The 17,757-nt window shown below is 35.0% G+C and overlaps 1 protein-coding gene and 1 long non-coding RNA gene across 3 annotated transcripts in view; one reads left to right on the top strand and one right to left on the bottom strand.

The window, feature by feature from the left end:
* The window catches only part of LOC137857648 (uncharacterized), a 695,515-nt gene that overhangs the window by 393,858 nt on the left and 283,900 nt on the right, over positions 1 to 17,757 (top strand). The window lies entirely within an intron of this gene.
* The window catches only part of PRKD1 (protein kinase D1), a 124,309-nt gene that overhangs the window by 27,871 nt on the left and 78,681 nt on the right, over positions 1 to 17,757 (bottom strand). Inside the window, exons 3-5 of one of the 2 annotated variants that reach the window (XM_068684390.1) lie at positions 11,430 to 11,561; positions 10,194 to 10,354; positions 7,311 to 7,334 (exon numbers count right to left, since the gene is read on the bottom strand). In XM_068684390.1, the coding sequence (XP_068540491.1) occupies positions 7,311 to 7,334; positions 10,194 to 10,354; positions 11,430 to 11,561 (317 nt within the window). The remainder of the gene's footprint in view (positions 1 to 7,310; positions 7,335 to 10,193; positions 10,355 to 11,429; positions 11,562 to 17,757) is intronic. The other variant, XM_068684392.1, reaches the window with a different exon arrangement.

Here is a 17,757-nt window from a genome sequence, read left to right on the forward strand (position 1 = left end):
AATGGTAGAAGAACTTAAGGAGCAATTATAGGCTTGCCTTCATAGTGTATATGTCATAGAAGTAAATAAATAAAGAAAGAAGTTTCTTCCTTCCAAAAACTAGACAGGTTTCTTACTATAAAGACAATTCTTTTTCTTTTGGCTATGCTTCAGAACTACCTGTCTAGTATATGCAATAGACTTACTGAACACTAGAGCTTTCTTGCTAATTGATAACAATGCCAACATCACATGCTTATTCAGTGTATAAATGCAGGCCTGTCAAGTCAAGGAGAAATATGTAAAATACATTCTATGAGCCACATACATGTGATCACTGTAAACAAGTTAGTTTGAAACAAGTATAAGAAAGCATCTATCTTTTCTTTACTACAAATAAAAATGGAAAAACACAAGTACATGCTTTGATATTAAGTGTTTACTTTCAGAGTTTTAGATCTCCTTTTGCTGTAAAGCAGCTGTGCATATGAAAAAACTAGACTCGGTTTAGGATTAAAACTATTTAGTATTGATCAGTGAGTAATATCATTTGCCTAATGCTTTCAAGGCAGATTGCATTAAGTCATATGAAGGCAATGTGAACAGGGCTTTGGGAGGGAGAGGAAGGAGAAGGGAGGAAGAAGCCCAACAGGAAGAAAATGGGCCCACCTGCACAGCACAACCTGCAATGCTTGGCTTGTGTAAACCACCTGCAAATGACAGCCCTCAGAACGTGTGGATGGGTCAGAGCCCACAAGAAGATCTCAATCCTCTCAATATTTGTATGTAAGGACAAATAGGACAGTTTTGGTACAGACTGATCCCACTTCAGTCTTAGTGCAGTGCCATACCACTGGCAACATAAGCCTCTGCTTCTGCTCAGCAGCAAGGGAATGGAAGCTGGGGGGCAGTCAACACATCGGACACTCCACATCCCGGGGTGACTGACCAGTTAGGAGGAGAACTGTGTCCTCCAATTTGTCAATGGTGAGCTTCTCCTCCCATTACTTTCCAAAACTCCTGTCAATATGCCTTAATTTTAAGTTACAGTGCTCCCAGCATCAGGCAGACGCCGTAAGATAAAATCCCTGAAAGAACGGAAAACAGGAACTACACCATTTTCACCAAAAAAGCAAGAATCTCTTGAACAGAGCACCTTCTTTTTCAACTGGTGTGCCTGGTTTGTTAGAAAGATAAATTAGTTTTTCCTGGTAGCCAGCCAGACTACTGACTCAGCAACTCTGGAAACTTCCCAGGAAATGATTGCTTAACTGGATTACACCATGGAAACTAACAGCCTGCACTGCTCCAAACACTAGGCAGTCCTTCTAACAATCATCTTAGCAAGGTAATTTTAACAGATCAGAATATTATTTTCAAAGTTACAACAAACACAAAGGAACATATGCAGATATTTAACTCTATGGATGTCCAATCAAGCCACTGAAACTGATCATATCCAGAGACTTACATTTAATTATGCCTTAAATAATGAGAATATCAAATAGAATCCAGTGCTTGCTGATTACTCTGAGGTGAGGGGGGAAGAAGAACCTTTTCAAGAAAGAAGAGGTGCCAAGCTGTTCCCCAACCAACATGGGGCATTCTACATATCCCTTACTTTTATTAGCTGATGCCTCACTCCTCAATCTTGTTCTATTTCTTCAGATTTTTTGAACGTACTCATGGTTTATTTGCTGGGCTTTGTTAAAACCTACTAAGTACACAACTATTTGCCTACAGTAGGCAGAAGCCCACTGTCATTGTGCAGAATCATGTCATCACAGGAAGGAGACAATTCTCCATGTATCTCCTACCCCAAAAGTAAAAAGCACTCAGCAGGAAATCCTGCCTGCCTGTCTTTTTACTTTGTCCAAATCCGTTGTAAAATCCAATTAAGAAACTGGAATAAATACCAATTTTCTGCCAAAGCATTTCACTGTTGTCCACCTGGGTAAGTCCAATTGTCTTCTAGCACCACTTCTAGCACCCCTCTCAGGCACAGAAATCACAGAAATGTTGGGGAGATGTGAAGGGACTAATGGGAAGCAATCAAGCTGACTGCAGAACCGGCCTATAGGGAGCAAAGACAAGGAACAGCCCTGCAATCCAACTGTGCAGCGCAGCCTAAACATAAAAGAGACTGCTGTTTTCCTGACTTATTTTAAGAAGTTTCAACAGTCCTACTAAAAAAAACAAACAAACAAACAAACAAACAAAAAAAAACTATTTTTGACATTTGATCACCTTTTTAAATTACACTCATGGAAAGACATTCGAATAAGTAAACTTCATCTGAAACAAATTTTTCAAAACTGTTCTCATAGAAATTCTAATCTTTTGCAGGCTCATTATCTAAAAAGCATGGTGACATTATCCCTGTATATAACACTGAGATGGTCAACAAAAACCACACAGGTATTTCTATAATGTCTTTGCCTTAAGAAAAGAAAAAAAATGCTTAGTTTATTTACATATCTGGACAACTGAGAAAAGTGACGTGTACTATAACAAAACCAAAAAAATTACAAGTGGCCTCACAAAGTTTCATTTTCTGTGTTGAAGTATACTTGCTGAAAAATGCATTTCCTTCCTGTATTGAAGGCAGAAGATAAAGACTTAATATGTTCGTATACAAATTTTTCACAGGAAACTACTGTCTTATGAGGTGCTGTCTATGTCACCACAGGAACTGTTTTTTGCTGCAAAGCAAATGTTGACTTTAACAAATTAAACTATGTGACTGTAATTAAGTAAATTCAAGGAAACAAATCTTCAATTAAATATACTGAAATACCACACTTAGAATGCAATCAACTGTGTTGTCTTTTGAGGCTTCTTGCACTCTTCTCTTTAACTCAAGTGTATGATTTAATTCTACAAGCATCACAGTTAGATAGTTATGGTCTGAAAAACACTTCAACATTAAATGTGTAAACACATCGAAGAACTGACTTCAGTACAAACTGTTAATATTAAAGTATCCACAGATGAAATTATTATGTATCCTGTTCCTCCTGCTCAGACATCAACACCAGCAAACAGCAGTTTGTAACCTGCCTTATTTTGTGAAGTAACAAAAAAAGATTATTGGGTTTCAGCAGTAGTTATCAGACTACTCTAACTTTTCAGACTTGGGCATAAGGATCTTGTACCATTTCAGAAGATCCAGTGCCAACATGTGGAATAGTTCAGAGATGCTAGGAAAGTAAAATGTGTGCTGAAGGGTTTGCCTTTTTGCCTTTTTTTTTTAATAATTTTAGATATGTGTGAACCCTTGTGTTAGTACTTAGAAATTATGAAAAACTAACTTTGAGTGTATGTTTGCTTACGCATACCATATGCTCCTCACAAATTCCTACTGCCACAGCATTTACAAGTCCTCACTTTAAGCTGTGGAGACTTATATGAAGTCTGACAAGCTGACAACTATCAGCCCAAGCTCCCAGGGGTAGGTTCTGGACCCTGTTCAGATTCCTCAGGCTTAAAGCACTCCGCACTCAGCAGCTGGGTCTGCTCCCAGCGGTGGGTGAGCTGCCAGCACAGGAGGAGGGGGAGATGGACAAAGCTTCGCTAAATCTTTAAAAGTTCAGAGCTGTCCCAAGATCTGCATGTCCTTCCTAAAAACAAAAGAGGGGATTTAAGAACAAGTGGTAGTTCTCTGAGGACAAGAACAACCTGAACCTCTAACCTCTTCCTAGCTGAAGAATCCCATAAAACTTTTCCAGGGGATCACAAAAGGTTGCATTCAAAAACATCACCAACATATGGCACACATGAAATTTCGGGAAATGCATAACTTAAGCTGTTTACTATTTTTGCTTCTAGCTATTTTCCTGAAAATATGGCAAATACTAGCTGCAAAAATGATGCAATATATAACACTTCCCTACATATACAACTTTTAACTTAAAATAATTGGCTCAGTCCTCACTTAGATCTCATCTAGCTGTCATGAACTACAAAAACAACCATATTTGGGCAAATTAGCCCTTAAAAAGTTCTAATGTAGTCTGAATTAGTGACAAGAAATTCAGTCTTAAGAGTATTTAATGCATAGCAGCTAGAACACTGACCTTATTCATTATTTCATGGCACAGCAGTGTAGGAATGGTAGGTCATTCCAAATTTACTTTCTGTATCCTACATTTTAATTCAGGGTTCAACTGGACTTTGAATTTCATAGACACACAATTCTTTAAAATAAAGGGGAGCTACGTTTTTAATAGCTTTTGTTGGGTTATTTTTTACATTTATTATTTTAGTTTACATAGTTGTACAAAATTCCTTTTTAAATATTTATATTTCATTGTCAGATACATTGAGATTCTCAATTCTGTCCAGCACATGAACTTAGAACAGTGTGGTGAATACAGCAATAAATCAATTTAAACATTATTTATTTTGCAGGCTATATTTTGCACTTTTATTAATTTAAAATTAATCTAGATTTTGTACATTAAAAAACAAAACAACAACAAAAAACACACCTTACAGGAGCATTCCCCAAAATAACATAGGGACTTTTATTAAACAAAATAAGCACACTGAAATTATAGAATAATATAGTAATTTACATCACTATAGGACTGACAGAAACGTGCAGTGTACATGTCCTGGTTTTGGCTGGGATAGAGCTAATTTTCTTCCTGTTAGCTGGTATGATGCTGTGTTTTGAGTTTAGGATGAGAATAATGCTGACAACCTATGATTGTTTAGTTGTTGCAGACACTTTCCAGCCTCTCATCAGTACTGCCCTGCCAGTGGGGAGGCTGGGGGTGCACCAGGAGCTGGGAGGGGACAGAAGAAGGATAGCTGACAGACTGGGATCAGCCACAGGGATGTCCCATACCTTAGGGCCTCATGTGGAACAATAAACCGGGGAGGTTGGCCAGGGGGGCTGCTGCTGCGCAGGGAGTGGCTGCACATAGTTTGGCTGGAAGTGAGCAATTACATTGTGTACCACCTGTTTTGTATATTCTTTTTCTTATTGTTGTTGCATGCTTTCCTTCCTTTTTCTTTCCCTCATTCTTATTAAACTGTCCTTATCTCAACCAACACGTTCTTGCACTTTTCCTTTCAATTTTCTCCCCATCCCACTGCAAAGGGAGTGAGCAAACAGCTGTGTGGTGGTTAGCTGTCTGCAGGTTAAACCATGATAGTACATCACTGCAGAATAACCTGGGTTGACAAGAATAGAAATAACTGTGAGTGGTATTAATTCAGAGTTAACTTGAGTGTCTTTCTTCAAGAGGAAATACTAATTTTGCCCCTGAGGATCTTCAATCTAATGAACTCCACTCTATCCATCAGAGAAGGACTCCTACTAATTATAGCTGGCTTAAGGCACAAAGCTGCTCTCAGCTGCAACACTCCAGGCCTTCTTTAACCCATCCCTCAAGGGCTCCTTTTTTCCAGTCCAGTGAGTTGGTGGGGGAGTTATAGTGACTGGAACTGACAAAAGGAGACATCTTCTACCTGAGTGTGGAAATGGAAAGCTTTGTAAAGTGGGAATTGTTGACTCACTGGATTCCTTATTTTAAAGGAGCAAGAGAAAAAGACAGCTGTGTTAGGAGCTGAGAACAAGGGAAGAGAAAATGCCTATCTATAACTGAAGACAATTCCCTCCCATAGACTCTACTGTCCTACTTCTTCAAAATCACTCTTCTGTATACAGATCAGCATTCTCAAGCCACCTCTGCTTATAATAAATCTATACAGGAAGGCAACACCTGGCACTTTGTATTCTGTCAGTGATACACAAATAGTCTTTTTAACTAAAATGAAGTAAACTATTGTGCAAAAAAAATTTCCTGATTTTCCATTAAAAAGCAATAAGTAACTCTGTAATATTCCGCTTAACTGTGCCCCATAAGACACAACATTCCTATTTTAAATGCAAAACTCAGCTAGGCTTTTTCTGAGAAATCACGGCCAATATATCTACCAAATTACCTCAACATCAAGATTCATCACTTCTAGAAGGATGAATAAAGCTTACCAAAATAATGGAAACATAAATAACATAGACATAAAATGCTGTTGTGTCATATAAATGTACTTTAAAGTAAAAACACAGAAGGTTAACATATTTTTTCCTTTTGTAAAAAGAAAAACATTTTTCTTTTTTTTTTTCTTTCCCAAATAATATCTTTATGTTTTTTTCTTTACTACTTTTAATTACTGTTATTTGAGGATGATCTAACACCATATGGATTGATGGATAATTTTTTAGATAGCACATAAAATAAGATTTTTATATATTACTAAAACTCTGTTCTGTATGTGTTGGTATTGTTTTGAGTATTTTGTGGAATAGCACTTCCAGGGCACACTATAATACTTAGGCACACTATAATACTTAGGCACACTAGAATAAAAATACTTGTGTTTGAGAAAAAAAAATACAGTAATTTCTTTTAAAAAGATAAAATGTTTGGCCATGATAATCTACATTTCATTGCAACAAACTATTCCTCAGATTAACTAGGTAGTAATTTTAAAAAAGAAAACATTTTCACTCAGCTTTATAGCTCTTCTACAGCTGTATCTCAAATATATGTCACATGGGAAAGATGCCAAAATTTCATAGTTCCAAACTCTTTTGAAACTTACTACATTTAAAGAGCTTCTTTGGGAAATCAATACCAAAAGCCAAAGAGGACAAATTTTTACATGAAGTATGCATTAAAAAAATCAAAATATTGTTCTCTCATTAAGGTAGACTTCATACTATTCATACTATAAAATACTATATTTATAGCTGTAACTTAGCTGTACACTTTTTTTTGTTTATTTGTTTTGTTTGTTTTTTAATATTATTTCCAGGGAAATATAGAATCTTTGACTGTTTTTTCGAATGCAACTATATTCTGAAAAAAAGCTACCACCCTGCATTATGGCATTAGAAGTTTGCTGTTGAACACTTAAAGGTCAGGTTTGTTTAGCTTAAAAGGTCTGTTTTCTACAAATTCCCACTGTTCTGAAAGTGAAATTAAAATTTTCTTCCCATGTATTACTACCAGTAAAGAAAGGCTGTAGTCCAACCATTATGTCACTTTCATATTAAAATATTTTAATGCCACGGTGTTTTAGCTAATTTTACTGTTTAATATAAGCAGAATCGTGACCTTTACTTTGGAATCCCAACTTTAAAGTTTTTTATCAGACATACTCTTTCCAAAAGAAAAAACAAATGCTCTTTAGTTCTGAAGATCACATAAGGCCATCATAATCTGAATAACTCCATGCATTATTTCACACTGATGCTGATAATCAATGAAGAATGCTCCTGACAGTATGGTAGGGAGTAGAGTATATTTAGTACATACCTCATAGCCAGGGCTGACAGGAGACTGAGACAGGAAGTTGGAAAGAAGAATTCAAAAAAAAAAAAAGAACAGAGAAATATGGGGAAAAAAGACAGAAAATAATGTTACTTTAGAAGCAAGCATGGATGTGCTATTATTTTATACTTTCATTCTGTGTTATAGAATGGAATGCAAAAGAATTGCATTTGAGCTATGATAGATAAAAACACGAGTAACAAAACATTCTCCTAGTCCTACATAATTTTAACATTTCCATTTGAAGTGTTGTACACTATGAAGTCAAGAATCAAAAAAGGTCATTGCCCAGACTTTATTCTTTGGAAGTAGATTTTTAAAGCTGCATTTAACTATAGTCCTCAGTTAATTTTCAGCTCAAATGAAATGCTTTATTGGCAAATGAAGACATATCTATACGCAAACTGAAACTGTGCCTGCATGTGGTGGTTCCCTAGGAAAGGATAATTAAAGTACCCTTTGAAAGATTCCACATTACCTTGTCTGAACAATTTTTCAAATGCCACAATTTCATAAGTTAGGGCTAAACTTCTTAAGTTCCTATGTTCCATGTTTCCAGCAGCCAGACTTACAAGCTAAATTTAACAGTATGAGCTAAAGTTGCCTTCTTACTGGTTCATACACTGTCAACAAAGAAAGATTCTCAAATCATGACTCCGATAATAATTTCACCTATGAAAGGTCTCCAGAAGCTCATTCTCTCTCAACTGCTTGCACACCACATAGTAAATAGGGGTAAAAATAATATTTATTTTAATCCCATTAAAGTAACCGGCAGATCTCTGAATTCACTGGTCTCAAATAGAGACTATATTTTACTATCAGTGATTCAAGTACCATACCAATACTAATAACAATAATGGATGATAAATTTTGTGAATGAGGATGATGTCTCAGTATATTCACACAGACTGTAGAAGAATGAAACACATTCCAAAGTGCATGCTTTGATTGATACCACATTATAAACAGCCATAAAACTTATCTCATGAGTACTGCAGAAGAATGGAGTCCAAAGGACAGATCTGATATAGGAAAACTGACAAAGCTTATGCACATTCAGAAAAAAAAAGGGGGGGAGGGGAATTTGAACATATTCAATGAAAAAAAGAAACGAAAACAAAATAAAAGGCATGTAGTAGTATGCGAGATCATCTGAAAATCTGTTGAATCTGTGACTTCCTGAAATAAAAGTGAAATTGGAAAGCTATCTATTTCATTTCCCTAGCCTTACGCCCATACCTGCTACTTCCTTTAAATATATTTTCTTTGTGCATGCATGTGTGCGTGCACGTGCTCACACACATGCATGTGTGATGTTCTGAATCATCAGCTTGGGTACCCTGAGGATTACGAGGTCCTAGAGAAGTAGTCTTCGGTATGTATGACACAATGTATTTATTTTAATTTTAATATTTTCAACAGATTTAAACCTTTAAACAGATTTAAAGCTTTGCAAAACAGGTATTTCATTTAAGAGTATATTAGAAACCAAGAGAGCCACATAATTAAAAGCATTTTCAAACTTTTTTTTGATATCTTGTAACTGAATTCAGAGCACATACAGAGCATATACTAGAACTCTCAACCGTACAGCATTTTAAAACCAAATTCCAGAAACAATTCAGAATTAGGGTCAGCCTTCGTCTAAATTTCATCTGTATTGGTCTGAGTAAGTCAGCATTTTGAAACAACCTACTGAGAATTACAAATAATCTATAAAGATCTGGTGCTGCAGTTTTTGCAGAACTTAAGCACCTTACTCATTTATGCAGCTTTTCAATTAAAAATACAGATTCATAATGTTAACCATAATTTCCAAGTAGCTTTAGGCTAATGATAATCAGCAGCATAAGTACATAATTATGGCTCATAGATGGCACTGCATATAACACCAGGTCTACATCATTTGCAATAGTGTCCTTTTAGTATGTCAAGTTTAATAAGTTTAATATTCTAATTGAGAGGAAAACACGATAATTGTTGTGTGTACTTATAAATTCTTTCCTCTCTTTCAAACCTTAAAGTTTTCAAAACTTTCACTTAGGAGTGGAGTCATTTACACACAGTGTAAATTCTAAACTATTAGAGTATATTATGACCATTAATGTTAAAAAGAACAAATATTGCAAAGATTAAAAATACATATTCTAACTTATTTCAGTCATTGCATTTAGTTCTCAGATGTCTTGTTTTAATGACAGAAAAGTACTGTATTAATGTATACGCAAATATGCTGTATATGTATGTGTGCAGGTGTGTATCTTGTACCTCTACATCTACATACATATGCACAGATAAGTACACACATACCATACATACTACATTCACCACAAAGACTTGTTTAGGGAAATAAGGAAGATTTTTCTTTCTTCTGAACACTAAGAAATACGTTAAACATACAGGCTGAAGTGAATTAACTATAGCCTTGACTGTTAAAGATACTGTGTTTGATGCAGTGGTATTTGGCTCAGTATTCTGAGGCCCCTTCTTCCCTATATCATGAATTACTGGACACAATCATCTGCTGCAGAAGAAATTCAACTTCTAGTTCCAGGGAAAACATCTTCCAAGATACAGCTTCTCTCTTCAGTATAGGTGGCAGTTTCAGACCTTCAACATAACCTAATTCTTCACAAAGGTAGGAGACTACCAGGAGTATCAGAAGTCACACATACCTCAATCTCACATACCTTAAACTGGTGACCTGCCTTTTACGTCAAGATGCCTTTTCCCACAGCATAGCTTTATAATTTGCATACCACCCCCTCCTCTGTAGTCTACAACAAGCAAAAACAGATCCTATAGCACTAAATGTCATTGCTTAATAGCAACATCCGTGCCATCCAGTGCTAAGGAATTGCATACCAGAAGGACTTCATCCGGCATACTGGGTGAAGGTTCTGCAGAAACTGTACGAACAGAGCTGAGTCCTGTTAAGGAAACATTTGACAGGCGCCTTTTCCGTACGCCACTGCAGTTGTTAGGAATTTTAAATGCACATCTCTTATGGTAATTTAGGCCACATCCTGTAAAGAGAAGTTTACAACTATTTGATTACAGTTTATTACTGGAAAAAGAAAAGAACACTTTTTATTATTATTTAGTAAATAAAAGTGACACATTAATTTTGACTGAACTTTTTTCCTTTACTCTGCTTGTTTAGTTCCTATATTTTACAAATTTTTAGAGAGAGAAAGTTACAAGCTCTGGAAAGCTTTTATCTATAATCAATGTTGTTTCTTTCATTTTTCAAAAATCAATGTTCTGAAAGCGCAGGAAAGTTCTGTGACAACTATTTGGGAAGTAAGGAAGTCTTTCACTGGACATAGTATATTCCATTGCCTACACAGTCTGGTAGGGGTCAAATAGTTCTGGTTAAATGAGAAAAGACAGCTATTACAACTTCATATGGACTGATAGTAATTTCACTGTAATGAACTGAATTCATGTGATATAGAATTAGGAAATAGGCTCAGACTCATTGAGAACTCGGGAGAGTTCTCTTGAACGGGAAGTGGGGAGGGAGGTGCCGGTCTCTTCTCCCTAGTAACCGATGACAGGACCCAAGGGAATAGCATAATGCTGTGTCACATTCAGAGTGGACATTAGAAAAACATACTTTGTGGTGAAGGTGTGGAACACTTTTTGTGGAACAAGCTTCCCTGACAGGTAGTTGATGCCCCATGCCTGTTTGTGTTCAAGAGGCATTTGGACAATGCCCTCATTAATAGACTTTAACTTCTGGTTAGCCCTGAAGTGATCAGGCAGTTGGACTAGATGATCTTTTAAGGTCCCTTCCAACTGAACTATTCTATTCTAAATAAAATACAGATAACCTTTCCTTAAAAATATTTATACACTTTTTTTTTTTTTCCACATGTCCACTTACAGATCACTATCTAGGAGACCTCAGAGGATTCAAAAAGATCAGTTCCTTAATCAGTTAGTTTATTATTATGACAGTTTGTTCTTAATGTCTCTACCAACTGTATAATTCTTTTGATACCAAGCAACTTTAAAAGTAGCACCAGAAACAACATGCATAAATGGAATGGAAGACTCCCTTCCTGAGTCTGAAAAGCCTACTTCACCGTACCTTACCTTCACATTTGAGTCCCTGACGCACAAGTCCCCACAGCATTTCTCCGCAATGGTCACAAAAGGCTGGCGCTCGATAAGAATGAACAAAAAGAGCATGGGGCCGGATTTGAAAGTCTTCAAATGTAGCAGAAGCTGAAACAACAAGATTATTCCAAAACATGGTAAAATTAGTAATGTAACTAAAACACATTTTGGTCACTATTGCTATGCCTTTCCTTGTTGCTCATGCAGAGCAAGCTGTAAAACTAGGTAAGGTACTTTGAATTTTTTAATAGGTATATTATACATAGGTAAATATACTGTATTTTTAACATAAAAGAATTGACTTTTCATCACACTACACAAAACCTTGGAAAATAAAATGGCCTTTAAAAATATACAACAAACCTTTATGATCCTATTTTACGTAAATTCAGAACAAAGCTAGTAACTTGCTGCAGCTGTATGAATTATGTTCTCTAACTTGAATAATGGATGTCTTTCTTAATACAAGGTCATTGTTTACATTATCTGTTACTAATTGGATAACACCTAAAACCTAACCAAAGATATAAAAAGATACACAAATGTACACAGCAACACAGATAGAAAAACAGTCCAATTCTAAACAATTCATAAAGGACAAGGAGTAAAAGGGACTAAGTGAAAGGGAACTAAGGATAGGATTTCAATAGATAGAAAAAGGAGAAAAGGTATTCATCCACTCCAAGTCTCTGGGGAGGGCTGTTCTTCACCAGTCAATAGAGTATGGATGACTATTAAAAGATTACTGCTAAAATTAGATGACATGAAGCCTGAATGTTGGCCTGAACAGCCAACAAACTAAAGGAAACAGAAAAAAATGTAAAATTCCATTTACAATTCCATTTACAATGGAATTTTATCACTTAGGTTGTTTTGAATTATTATGATAAAAAATTCTCTGAGAGTATTTTTCCAATAAAAACACAGGAGGATAACAGAATATCAAACTTTTATCAGAAATTGGCAAAGTTCAACCAAATGTTGGAAATTTTTGAACTTGACTCTCTACAGTCGGGTATACATGCTTAAAATAAACTGAATACATCTATTAAAAAAAAACAAACTTTTTTTTTAGACAAGGAAAATGTAAAAAAAAACGGGCCATTTAGCCGAGCATTTTGTGTATCTTACTCAATAACCTATGGTGCTATCTGTGAACTGATCATTCAAGTTGAAAATATCCACTGAAGTTTAAAAAGAAAACATGTAATTACACACCCAGTCATCAATAAAAACAAAAAGCCTTGCAGAGAAGTTTGGAAGACTACTGAGGATTGCTTGAAATACCAATAATTTCAAAGGTTGCAACTATTTTAACAGTTGCAGAAGTACCAGTATATATGATAAAGGGTACTGGTATAAACTGAAAAATAAACAATGAGAATGTTTTAAGAACTATTTAGTATACGGAGGCAGCCAGCACCACAATGCTGTTAAAAACACACTTTATTGAAATCTTTTCTTTTTCTTATTAGGTATGTTAATCATATATCTGTCAGTTTAATGAAAAATATTACCTGTCAAATGTTGTTAAAAATTAAGCATGTATGCAAACACTTGATTTCATTTAAAATTGAAATTCACTGAAATCAAGAAAAAAAAAAACCTTTTTTCTCTCTTTTTTTTTAATAAATCAGTTTTAATAAATTTCTAAAACATCCAAATACCCTTAGTCCCTGGTCGTTCTTTGTGTATCAATAAAAAGAAAACCAAAAATCTGCATATCACTCAAGAAAATGTATTAAACTAAATATGGCTGAGTAGCAATAAAGCCCAAACTATGCCCTGGGCCCAGCTCCATTTGTGCACAAAATTGCTTCTCTTATAAAAAAATAAACTTTTCCAAAAATGTCCACAGAAAAACATGAGTAGCTATTTGTCATCTTAACCATGTTCCAGGTCTAGGGATCTAGACACAGATTTATTTTATTTTATTTTTACTTTTTTACTTTGTAATTTCATTTTCTTTTCGAATTATACAATTCCTAGTTTTCATAGTAAGCTTTGTTAAAAAGCTTACTTAATTCATGAAAATAAGATTCCATAAAACAGCCCAAAATGTTAGAGCATCCTGAGATCACAGAATCACAGAATCACAGAATTTCTAGGTTGGAAGAAACCTCAAGATCATCGAGTCCAACCTCTGACCTAACGCTAACTGTCCCCACTAAACCATATCCCTAAGCTCTACATCTAAACGTCTTTTAAAGACCTCCAGGGATGGTGACTCCACCACTTCCCTGGGCAGCCTGTTCCAATGTCTAACAACCCTTTCGGTAAAGAAGTTCTTCCTAACATCCAGCCTAAAACTCCCCTGGCGCAACTTAAGCCCATTCCCCCTTGTCCTGTCACCAGTCACGTGGGAGAACAGGCCAACCCCCACCTCACTACAGACTCCTTTAAGGTGTCTGTAAAGAGCAATAAGGTCGCCCCTGAGCCTCCTTTTCTCCAGGCTGAACAAGCCCAGCTCCTTCAGCCGCTCCTCGTAGGACTCCAGGTCCCTCACCAGCTTCGTTGATGTTAGAGCCAGACCCAGTACACAGAAATAAAACAATTTTGCTATTATTTAGCAGTGTTAGGACAGGAGTTTTTTTCCACCCTCAAAGGCTTCCAATCACATAAGGACACTTGTTTGTTATTTTTCTATTTTTTTCCAGACTAAAGCTGTGAAGTTCACTGTTAATGCAACACTCGAACGAGTGTTGTAATGGCAATACTGTCCTTGGAATACTAGAAAACACATAGTAATCAGAAGGCATTTTAGATGTTTATCAGAATTCTTGTGATTTTACTTTGTTTAGAACTTCAAGCCAACTGTCTTTTGTGTGTATACAGACAGATGATCTTCTTACAATTCTGACTGAATCAAAGAGGAATCATGCATTGGATGATCAAGCACCCACACTTTAAAATTATAATATATAAAACATATAATATATAATACACAATATATAATATATAACATATAACATGTAAGATAGTTATGTAGATATATAGTAGTTTTAAAGTTTATATATACATATATAGTTTATATATAGTATACATTATATAGTATATACATGATACTATATATATACTATATATATACTATATATTTAGTATATAATTAATATACTAATATTACAAAAAATATAAAAATATAAATTTGTTCTTTATCTGTACACATCAAAGCAAAGTACAGGCATACGAACTTTCCTATTTAATTTCATATCTAAGATATATCATAGGAACTAGGACAACAGATCCCCAGTAGGGTGTGTAGTTCGAGAATGATTCATTTCTGTGGTCTTCTATGTCACCAGCATGCAGCCACTAGAAGAAAAAGGTGGCACATAGTCAAGCAATGTGCATCTCTATGGTCTATGTATGGTCTACTACACATGAATGGCAGCTCTGCTACTGTCCAGCAGTTGGATGAGATCGAATTATAGATTAAAATCATACTGAACCTACAACTTCTCAGGTTGCCAAGAGAAGTTGTAGATTGAACCTGGAGGTGTTCACAGCCAGGCTGGATGGGGCCTTCATCTAGTGGGCGACATCCCTTCCCACTCCATCCCTGCAGGGGGGTTGGAGTTAGATTTCTTTAAGTTACTTTCCAACCCAAGCTATTTTATGATTCTATGAAAAGCTGCACTGGAGAAGAGGAGCAAGGGAAATTTTTCAGTTCACAGATCTGCTCTAATCTTTCTGCAAAGAAAACACAGCACTAGCATTTGCACTATTCAGCTCATAGGTTAGGAGCCTGAATTCTCCTCATTGTCTCATATAGACTCATATAGCATCTGACTGGTATTTTCTGTCATCTGTTGTTCCCTTAGACGCTACCCAGGAGTCATTTTGGGTCATTCTCCTCTTGCCTGGTCTGTGACTGTGATATATACATGAAGACATGGTCTTCTGCAGTTTGGGAACTCCAGTCATACAGTGCGATATAACATACCACCTTCAGCAATATGGACCACTGAAAGCACATCACTCTGTACCTGTTTCCTTAAGAGGTTCATAGCAAGTTTGGAACCCCACACCTTTCTGTTCAAGGCTTTCTGTTTTTCATTTTCACAGCATACCCACTTACAGCTTTAGGAATAATACAGTGATCAACTTCTCAATTTTTTCACATAATAAAATGAGCACAGAAAACCTGTGAGTTTTCTCAAAGATAAGCACCAAAACTAGAACAAAACGCCCCATTTAGTTCCAACAAAACTGCAAAGTGTAGTTCCTTCACCTTGTTTCTCTAGTTTAAATTTGCACTTAACATAAAAATAAAAAGAGGCTCAAACAAGACAGTCATAGAGTATGTATTTCTCCTCAAGGGAGTAAAAAACCAAACAAACGAAAAAAGAAAATGAATGAATTTTTATAACATATATGTGATTTTCAGAGATGCAAACTTTTTATTTCTAAAAACATACATACAACAATCAAAGCACTATTAAAACAGGAATTATATTTAAAATAAAAATAGTGTAAGACTCAATCTAGCAAGGAATCTCTCTCTATATATATACTTATATATATATATATAAGTATATATATTAGATATATATATATACATGTATATATATATATATATACATGTGTATATATATATACATGTTTATACCTATTTCCTTGAATACTTATCTAAATCTATGCAAGTATTTAAATCCTATTCTGAGTAAAGGAAGTTTGTTATATTGGAAGATTGGAGAGAAACTTTATATGGATTTACTGGGTGTTTTTTCAAATAGTATGACCAGTGCAATAAAAACACAATGAAACAGAAAAAGCATTAACTTCAATTTAGCTTAATAATTTAGATAATGCGTTTAAAATATTTTACTCTACCTTTAATAATTAAACCGCTACTTTCTGTCAAATGCAAATACCAATACCTCTGTAGAATCTGATTTGAATTTAAAACCTTCCACAAGCAGTTTTGCCTTAGGGATTTCATCATTTGGCTCTCTTCCTGTGTCCTAAATTGAGTTCCATCTGAAGCTGTTAAGTGGACGGAAAGTGTTTTGTCATGGAGTGTTATTCTCCCTTAACTCCATTTTTATTGTACTCAACTCTTTTTTTTTTTATCCCCTCACAAAGAAATAATTTATATCCTTTTCATTAAATCTGTAACCAAACCTTCTGGTCTCTCTGCAAATTAATTAATGTGTTATCATGGCCAATGCTCTTGTAATAAAAAATTGTTTCTACACCGAAGGCAAAAAAAAGTAATTTAGAAATGACTTTATTACACCTTTTTTTTTAGTTCATATTAGCGATAAAGGTGATACTAAATAAATACCACATTTTTAACAGTAGTACTGTAAATGCAATTGTAGGGAGACAAAATCCAATGTAAAGAAACATCCCAAAGTGCCAAACTTGAAGTTGTTGCAGTGGCCATTATAAACACACATACGGTATTAATACATATATTTAATTTAATTACATATATTTAATTTAATGTCTTTTGAAAGTTGAAAAGGTAACTGGGGCGAGTTCTGGGATACTTCTTGCATTATGAGAAGATATCAATGGTAAAGATGAGCAGCGATGCATACAATTCTTGCTCTACGTTTTAAGTGTCCTGACTGAATAATCAGAACTTTTAACATATCATTTTATACTGAAATAATAAATTTCTCAAAAATGAAAGGCAGGGAGGATATTTATATTATTCTAAGAAAGCTTTAAATTTGGCAAGTACTGCAGAATATAGAAATGAGAAGAAAACACACCAACATATTTTTTTCTTCATTTGAATCTTTGGCAATGTTCTACTATGTTTAAAGAAATGAAAGCATTTGGGGTTTTAAATTTAAAGGTAAAAATAGTATTTTTCTAGGCTTCAGATTTATGTATTCTCATCAGCCTCTGCAGAGAGCATTCTGTTTTCTTGCCACATGAAATGATGCTATTTTAGAGCACTATTGTGTGAAACTAGTCATACTAGTAGAAACTAGTAGTAGAAACTAGTGTGTGTTTAGAACTTGCTCTAGAAGAACTATGTTAACTAGCAAGTTACACAAATCCTTAATATGTATATAGATAACTCATATTTATTGTTCTGCCACATGTCTTCAATATGGCATAGTCAACTTTCTATGGTTAAATTTAGAAACTTATCTTTTCAAAGCATGAAACAGCAGAACTAGTAATATATGAATTACATTCTTTTAAGCTGCTTCCATCATTTTTCCATTTGTAACTTTTTGAAATTACGTCTAGAAACACTTTCATATAACCACTAACAAAGTTTTAACTTTCAGAATATGCCTGTGTTATTCACTGAAAAAATAAAAGCCCTGCTGGCAAAGAG

Source organism: Anas acuta, chromosome 5, assembly GCF_963932015.1.
Source record: "Anas acuta chromosome 5, bAnaAcu1.1, whole genome shotgun sequence".
Classification (NCBI taxonomy): Eukaryota; Metazoa; Chordata; class Aves; order Anseriformes; family Anatidae; genus Anas; species Anas acuta.